The sequence below is a fragment of the Pistacia vera genome, unplaced genomic scaffold, assembly GCF_008641045.1.
Source record: "Pistacia vera cultivar Batoury unplaced genomic scaffold, PisVer_v2 Contig4, whole genome shotgun sequence".
NCBI lineage: Eukaryota > Viridiplantae > Streptophyta > Magnoliopsida > Sapindales > Anacardiaceae > Pistacia > Pistacia vera.
Genome location: NW_022196223.1, coordinates 955,063 through 964,489, shown reverse-complemented (window position 1 = coordinate 964,489; position 9,427 = coordinate 955,063). Strand labels below are relative to the sequence as shown.

General features: G+C 36.7%; 1 protein-coding gene and 1 pseudogene across 1 annotated transcript; one reads left to right on the top strand and one right to left on the bottom strand.

The window, feature by feature from the left end:
• Positions 1 to 2,248: 2,248 nt before the first annotated feature.
• Positions 2,249 to 2,953, top strand: LOC116141499 (putative wall-associated receptor kinase-like 16). The gene has a single exon (XM_031427006.1). The coding sequence runs from the start codon at positions 2,249 to 2,251 to the stop codon at positions 2,951 to 2,953; it is 705 nt and encodes a 234-aa protein (XP_031282866.1).
• Positions 2,954 to 6,317: 3,364 nt separating this feature from the next.
• On the bottom strand, positions 6,318 to 6,950 carry LOC116141498 (annotated as a pseudogene).
• Positions 6,951 to 9,427: the final 2,477 nt, after the last annotated feature.

Genomic DNA, 9,427 nt, shown 5'->3' with positions numbered 1-9,427 from the left:
GACAAACGGTGCTCGGCGGGACTGCCCGGACTCCTTTGGGGGCATCGTTTCTGCATTCAAGGTCGTTAGTAAACGAAATCATTCAAGACCAGAAGGGAACCAGTAACTAACTTTTCGGAGGTTCTAAGGACGCCTGTCGCTGAAAAAACCGTACTTCCGCAAGTTCGCGGTGGTCCAAGCTTCCTCGCGTCGCGACTATCCGCGTCCAGTACTTCGAAGGATACAAGCCTGTCCGGGTCAACGAGTAGCGACTACTCGGTCGTTCTATTAACTGCAAAACAAAACAGGTCGTTATTTGGACGGTAGCAGATAATGAACTCAGCGAGAAAACCTACTTGGATCTTGAAAACGGCAAAGCGCGTGAAAAGAAAAAGAAGAACTTCGTCCTGTAGGCTCCCGCATTGCTGGGGTAGCTGTGGTATCCCCGCGGTAATGGTAGGTCGCGAGACAAGGTAGTACGAGTCCTTGTCCCTACTCTTCTTAAGGTAGTAGGCGACACCGAGCTCCACAGCCGTTGGCTCTCCCCAGCCGCTCTTGCAGCACCGATGTACATCGCGACAGTGATGACATACGCGTTTGGCGCAATTACATCGGTGCGATCCCGAAATGATCCAGACCGACCTGATGAAAGGATGGAAGGGAATCCTCCCCCACCCCTTGAAGATCTCCTAGAGATCGCGGCAAGGATCGGCCGGGCGCCGTGACGATCTGGTGTGTCGAGGAACACTCGCGCGTGAATATCGTACTGCGTCTTTATTCTATAAATTCTCGGAAGTGAGAACCGAGTAGACATCGAGGGCAGCGTCCCGGGGACTTCCCGCGAGGACGAGCTGGCTCCTTCCTCGGGTCTGGATGTTGACGGTTCCATTCCAGTCTGTAACATCGACAGACACGGTCATTAGGGCCTTCGTGTTCGTCCCATGTAGACACAGGACACCTTAAAATCTACAAATGACTCGAGCCGCCATCCACAGCTGCGATCCAATGGCGGCGTCGCGTCTCGTGTAAACGCCGGAGACCCAACGCCACTATTCAACCAAACCATGCAAAAAAATATATTATATATAAAGGAATAGAAAAACCTTACTCTCTGAGATGCGAAGCTAACGCCGAAACTCGTTTCGATTGCCTGAAAAACGCCGATCGGAAGAAAATTGTTCCTGGTGTGTAAAGATTTTCCTCTGAAGCAAAAGAATTCGGTGACTGCAAGTTTTTATATGAGGGTTGCGAATCGACGGTTACCACCCCTTGAAACTGAAACGACAGCCACTCTCTCTCCCGCCATTAAATGCGCCCCACGTCGCATTAAATGACGTGATATGGTCGTCGTTTCGGTTACGCTGCGCCACTAACGCTGCCAACGGTGCTAGCTCAGCAGCGAGGCATTTAATGTGCCTGACAAGCTAAACGCGCGCAGACCGCATGCAGCATGAAACCAGGTTCGTTGAATCTGTACAGAGGAGCGCCCCTCAGATCCAGGTCGCTAAGGTGGAGATGTCAGGTCGCTCTGACGGGGAACTGCGGGAGATCGTGTTCGCCAAGGGTCCTGTGCCGAGCTCATGGTGGCCCATGCAGGTCGGAGCGACCAAAAAACTCCGACGTGACTTAGTTTCCAAGGTCCGACCCTCGAACCTAAAAACTAGGGGGCTTCTGTTATGACCAAGAAAAGAAGGGCTGATGTGGGAAAGTCACGTGAAGGGTGACCTATCCCGTCAGAGCAGCACGCACACGTCGACCTGCCAAGTGTATGGAGCCCACACGCGTCCTTTTTTCTGCAACAAGTCGTGTGAGTCAGCTTGGGAAAGGGAATGGGACGTAAAGCCGGATTACATCCTGACAATCACACCAAAACTGGATTTAGTGATGATTATACGCTTCAGTCTGATATAAAATGAAGGAGACCCCTTCATTAGGGGATTCGCCATTTTTCATACAACAAAAGAATCTCCCTCTCCGTAATCATCTTTGACTTTTTTTATCTATGTAAGTCAGCTGCAGCCGGACCTGACACACACTAATATCATACAATCAGTGGACGTAGGACTTGCTACTTAGCATCCGAACCACTTAAAAAACTCCCTTTACATTTATTTCGCTTTATATATTCATTTTCATGTATTTTGAACAGCCAATCAGCGTTACACACTAAAATTCGTTGGTGCATAAACTTAGCATCAAACAGAAGACAATTACAAGCATCGAACAAGCAAATAAAGAGTCCATTAATTGCATTGTATTCGCCTCACAAATGGGTCATAAAAATATTTTGAAGTTGATCGGATGCTGCTTAGAGACTCAAACTCCCATTCTAGTTTTTGAATCTGTACAGTATTACACTTTTGCTAACCTTGTTTACCATCCTCTTGAACCCCATTTTAAACCTTTACCATTGACACAGAGATTAAAGATTGCAATGGAGGTGGCTAATGCAGTAGCATATCTCCACTTTGGATTTTCTAGGCCCATTATGTGTAGAATGTACAAACCAGGCTACGTTTTATTCAATGATAAAAATATTGCTAAAGTGTTTGATTTATCGTGGTCTGTGTCTATTCCAGAAGGTGAAACTCACATTGAAATCGCAGTGCAAGGTCTATTGGTATATATTGCACCTGAGTACTTAAAAAAAGGTAAATTAAATGAAAAAACTGATGTTTATGGTTCTGGTTGTCTTCTGATCGAGCTTTTGGCTGGAAACAGAATGTCTAATATTCTTCAAGCTGAACCAGACTATGACCATATATTAGAGAAGCTTATTAAGAAATATATTGAAGATGGGTATAATAAGATGGTAGATCCCATGATTCTTGGAGAGGAGCCTTGTTCTGGAAAAGACCTGCAATTGCAAGCTGTTACACAGCTTGCTGTGAAATGTGTCTCTGAATCAGCAGAAGAAAGGCCGACAATGATTGATGTGGCAAAACAGCTCAGGCAAATGTATCGCCTCTCCTAGTTATCATAGTTCAAAAAAGTGATTAACAATTTCCATTTATGATTCTATGTAATTTTTCAGGATGTACACCTTTCTGTTATACTGATCTTGCCCATATGTTAAAACTCTCTGAACTCATCTATTTTAGTCTTAAATCCATATATGAAACGCTTTCAGTACTCATGATTAACTGGGGAACATATTAGGCAAAAAATTGAGAACAGAAAAGCACACAAAAACTGATCCTTCATACAAAATCTGCACACATTAACATGATGTTCACCAAAGCAATTGAACTCACCGAACCTGTTCACAAATCCCTGATACAATAACTTCAGTACTTCTAATTAAATAGCCAGGAACATAAAAAAGCACATTAACTATCATTTTAACTGGACAACTGATACATTTGCTTAAGTTGTTTTGCCACATCAATCATTGTTGGTCTGTCTTCAGCTGATTCACAAACACATTTAAGAATAAGCTCTGTCAAAACTTGTAATAGCTTCTCTTTTATAGGACATGATTTGTCTCTAAGAAGGATGAGATCTACTACCTCTACAAACCTACCATCTTCAATGAATTTCATCACATGATTCAATAACAAATAATCAGCTCCATTTTTGCTGATCGAAGGATCATAAACTGTTGGTCCTGTCAAAAGCTCAAGAAGTAAAATTCCAAAACCATAAACATCACATTTCTCATTGCAATCACATGTAGTCATGCACTTTGGAGACTAGTTAGTAAATACGTGTTTTATATGTGTATTTATATATTTTATAAGGACTATCAAATTATACATATATAATGTAAATACTCGTATAATTCATAAATTATTGAAAAAAAAAAAACTGGGTGAGAATGAAAGAGGAAGTGCGTGTTTTCGTTTTTACACGCGTTGTAATAAAATTTAATCGGCGTGGTTTTGAGGAGATTAAGAATAGTAAAAGGATGCCTTTCAAACATGGAAGGCCTGCACATGTGGCAGTTGAAGTGAGGCTCCAAGAGACAAAACTTTAACCCAACATGTTCAGCCATAGTGCCATGTGGCAACTATGGCCCCACATGTAATGTCCTCAACATGGGAAAAGGTAAAACTAAAATTATAATATATTTTTATTCTTGATTCTCGGCTATTTTTTTTAGTAATTTTTTTTTTTTGAACTTTCTCAATGATTTTGAAGGATAAGTTAAAAAAAATATTATTTTAAATAATTATTTTTTATTTAAAAATATCAAAGAAACAATTAAATTATGTTTTTGTTATAGTAATTGATAGGTTTAATAATGGGATAATTCTGGTTAAGCATTGCTATAAGTAGATTGCTTTAATTGCTGGAATTTTCTATTTTCAACACTAAAATTTCAGTCCTTTTTATAGTAGTATTCTATTTGCTTAATCTTTTATTTTCTTTTCCTAATAAGATCTGAAGTAATAATATCATGGATAGCACGTTTGAGACATGGAAGCAAATAAAGTAAATCGAATAAAAAAAAGAAATTTATTTGCAATTTAATTTGATTGGACTGATTGGTGGGTGTCGAATCCAACAAATAATAAAATTCTCAATCTAAAAAAAATACAAATTGTAACAGTGATAAGCAAGGTTGTATCAACAGAGATTTGGTAGATTTATTTTAATGAAAATTAAAATAAAGAAAATGGGGTTTTGAAATTTCGAAGTGAAATAAAAAGAAAGCAATTATAATCAACTAAAAATTAAGGAGAAATCAATATCAAGCAAATATCCAACCGAAGGTTTAATTTCAGAATTGGTTCAGAGAATTGATCACAGATACAAGGATAAAATCTTCTATTCTTCACTAAATTGGTTATGGTTATTAACAAGTTCTAACAACCTATCTCTCCTTACTTTCTCGATAACCAAAACAAGCTCTTGATTACTTTCCTTGTTAATAAACAACCCTAAACAGGCTCTTAGGATTTAATCTATCGACAACATTAATAATTAGAGAGACTACCAAATCTAGCCAATAAATAAATACACAAGCTCGATTTATTTAGACTAGATTATCTATCTTCATAACATAAATCGAAAATCTCTCTATAATCAACTATGTTATTTTACCACTAATATTAGAACATTTAAACAATTACGGATTTAAAGTTCTAAATGACAATTTATTAACCTGATAATTGAACAACGGGCCTTTTGCATCAATCAATCAAGACAATAATTGTTAATAAACATAGAAGATATATAAATAGTGAAGAAATAAAAGAACACTGAAAATTAATTAGATATCACAATTCTTGAAGAACCAAAACTTCAATTATCCCTCAGTTGGAAGAAAAGTATTTAGCTACTCATAATTAAAAGAACGCCTAAAGAAAAGAGAAGAGAGAGAGAGAGGAGATAGATCCATTTTTCTTGTGAATAATCTCCCTATTTATAACTCCATCTAATAATAGTTACCCTATCTAGATCAGGAAACTAATTAAAAGCAAATCTCACCTTAATAAGGAGTCTTAGCAAATCCTAAAGATTAAGAATGGGTAAATAAATCTTTCCAGCTGTCATACATATCTTTTTCTCCAACAAATTCGTAACCCTAGGTCAAAAACCTCGGAACCAGTAAGGCGCGCCCACGCTTTATCTGCTGACTGCTTTTGTGAACATTCTGGGAAAACAGGACGTGCCCACGCTTTAAGCAAAATCCGCTTCTGGATTGTATCTCTTTTTGAGCTCTAATTTTTTCTCTCCAAATCTCTTGATTTTGAATTCAATTTGATTTAACTCTTTAATCTGCTCCAAAAAATACGAAACATAATCAAAATCCAAGATTTAAGCATTTATAACCATTAAAACGTGAGGAAATATAAAAAATATATAGATATTATGAATTCTTATCACTGATACATCTCAGAAGATCTTATTTGATACTGCATCCAGTTGACTGTTATTTAAAAACTTCTTCCCAACAAAATATAGTAAAATCATATTGCCACCCCTAAGCTTTCATGCATTTGACTTTGAATTTTGGTTTTGTTATGACTTATGTGTTTGGTTTGACACTATAGTTGAATCTTGGCTAAATATTATGTTTGAGTCTGAAGACTATAATTTGAATATCAGTTATATATAATGTATTTGTGTTATTGGTTAATTGAATACTTTGCATTTGAAATGCTACATTGATTTTAACTAGGTAGTCCATAAAAGTGTTAAAACTAAGATTGATATTGCCCTATTTTTCAAAACGTATTATTGACAATGCACCATATTAAACCCATATATACCCGTAACGTATTTTTCCCGTATCCGAATTTTATGACTAAATTTTTATAAACGTATTTTTTACCGTTTGCCATATTATACCCGTAAAATTCCATACCCTTTTTTTGCTGTACCTGTATTTACTAACTAAGCTCTGGAGCAATATATCCCACTGTTCCTACCACCACATCATTTATGTGGGTTTCACCTTCTGGAATAGTCAGAGAAAGTGAAAATCAAACAGTTTGGCAACGTAATTTTCATTGAGAAAGATTCTTGATGGTTTGATATTTCAAAACACAATAGGCCTGGGGAATCCAAAATGGAGATAGCTAGATAGGCAACTGCATTAGCTATCACCATTGCAATTTTGAGCCTTTGTGACTACTAAAGGCTCAAAATGGGGTTGATGGTAAATATGATCAGCAAGAGTGCCAAACTGCACAGGTTCAAAAACCAGAATGGGAATTCGAGTCTCTAAAGCATCCAATCAACTTCAAAACATTTGTGCAGATACTCATCCGCGATGAAAATACAATGTTATTGAAACAATCTTCACATTCATCCAGAATGTCATTGAACTTCACAATAGCTATTGTGTGGTCCTTTAGAGCACCTTTGTACAATTTATAGACATATCCATCTCTTATAACTTTTTGTAGGTCATAGTTGTCTGTTGCATTCTTGAGCTCGTTAGCAGAGAAACCGTGAATAAGATTACATTTACCATTACAAGAGGCAATCAACCTTTCCAGTAAAATTTGGCCATTCTTCATCAAGAATACTCATTCATCTGTGTTTTGTAAGTTCTTTCTTTTCCTCAAACAGGAAATCATCTATATCCTGTATAAAACCCCAATAAATATATTAATTTATACATATAAAACTGGCTATAGTTCAAACTGTTTCATCTGTTTGCAAGGAAATTAACGGATTCTTCTCAACCAAGATCACTGTCGAATGTGAAGAAAAGGGAAAATATGCTAACTACATTATAAGAGTTCATACATAGCAGTTACAGTAAATATTTACATCAATCAGGCTAAAAGGTTTATGTACCTGTTAATGGCTAATTCAAGTATTGACATGAAGAAAATAGAACAATGAATTTGAGAGAACTCCGCAATTGGCACTTACATATATATAAAAAAATAAACTGAATCTGAAGCTGATTTTACATAACTAGAAGCGATGTTTCTTGGAAGTAGGGAGGTCTTGTATATCAGTCAACTATATATGATTTAATTACTAAATGTAGTCTACTTTTCATAATCATGGAATTTTCAAAGTTGGCTCCAGGAAATTTTTGTCTAGTGGATTGTTGACTAAGCTTTTAGTGATGTGGAGTTGCAGAGAAAGTCAATTGTAAATGACAGAAACTAAAATCAATGAAAAGTTGCACTTGCTATCATGGGAAATTTAGACAAGATATTGTATAACAAGCTGCATAAAAAATGCATATACATATTAAATTTGCATGCCAGAACGATACATTTGTCTGAGTTGTTATGCCACATCTATCATTATTGGCCTTTCTTCTGCTGATTCAGAAAGACATTTAAAGGCAAGCTCTGTGAAAACTCGTAATTGTTGTTCTTTTCCAGGGAACGATACGTCTATAACAATTATAGGATCTTCTACCTTATTAACACTACTTTGTTTGAAATACTTATCCACACATTCCCATAACGAATGTTTATCACTAGTTTTAAGACATGAGAGATAAGTAATCCTTTGTCCGGTAAAAAGTGCTAGCAATAATGCTCCAAAACTATAAGCATCACTTTTCTCGTTGCAATGACCTGTAGTGAGATACTCCGATGCAACAAATTCAAATTCTCCTATCACACTATCTTTAACGTGGGTTTCACCTTCTGGATTAGACTTGGATAGTGAAAAATCCAACAATTTCGCAACATATTGTTCATGGAATAAGATACTCAAGGGTTTGATACTTCGAAAAACGATAGGCCTAGAAAATCCAACATTGGAGATATGTGACTGCATTAGCTATATCCATTGCAATCTTCAATCTATGTGTTAACATTAGAGGCTTAAATGGGGGTTGATAAGGACGATAAATTCGATCGGCAAGAGAACCATACTCAGCAAATTCAAAAACCAGAGTGGGAATTTGAGTCTCCAAGCAACATCCCATCAATTTCAATATATTTTTATGAATCATTTGTGATGGCAAATACAATATTGTTAAAACAATCTTTCGGTGTATCAGCGGATTCATACTTCATGACAGTAATTTGGCGCTCCTCCAGAAAACCCTTGTACAATTCGTAATCAACTTCATATTCATTTGCGGTAACCTTCTGTGTATCGTAGTTGTTTGTTGCTAATTTGAGATCTTCAACAAAGAAACTACGAAGTGGATTACATTTTCCATTAAAAGAGACTATCAACTTTCTTTGTAAAATTTCACCATTCCTCATCATAAATGTTGTCTCCTCAGGTTCCTTCTCTGAATGCATGAATTTTCTCAAGTATGAACTCACAGGATCGACCCACCAAATCTTGAAATGCTTTCAATATATATAGATATATTCTTAAAGGTTGGCGCTCATATGTAAATGATAACCAATGTGGTTTGGAGTTATATAGGGCAAGACATCATAAAGAAAAATAGTGTCACTGATCATTACTTATCTACTTCTGTTTATATTACATTAAGATTACAACTTCTACATTGGGAAATGAAGACATGAAATACCAACAACATATATAGAGGCGCCAATCTCAACAAGACATATTTAATTTGTAGCAGATCGATAAATTTGCCTGAGTTGCTTTGCCACATCAATCATCGTTGGCCTTTCTTCTGGTGTGTTTAGACATTTAACGACAAGATCTATAAAAGTCTGCAACTGCTGCTCTTTCCCGGGACATGATCCTTCTCCGGTAATAATAGGATCTACTATCTCATTAAATGTATTGTTGTCGACATGTTTCTTTACGTAGGTAGCCCAAAAATATTCAACTGTAATATCATCTCCAATGCGGTTAACCATACAGTCTATTAACATTGTAAAATATTCATCTTCTCCCACAAGACGACGGATTTTCTGTCCAGTGAAAAGCTCAAGTAGTACTATACCAAAACTATAAACATCGCACTTCTCGTCACATTCATTTGTATAAAAGGACTCTGGTGCAATGTAATCCATTGTCCTAGTTAGGGGATCATTTCTTACGTGGGTTTCACCTTCTGGAATAGGAGCTGATAATGAAAAATTATTGAGTT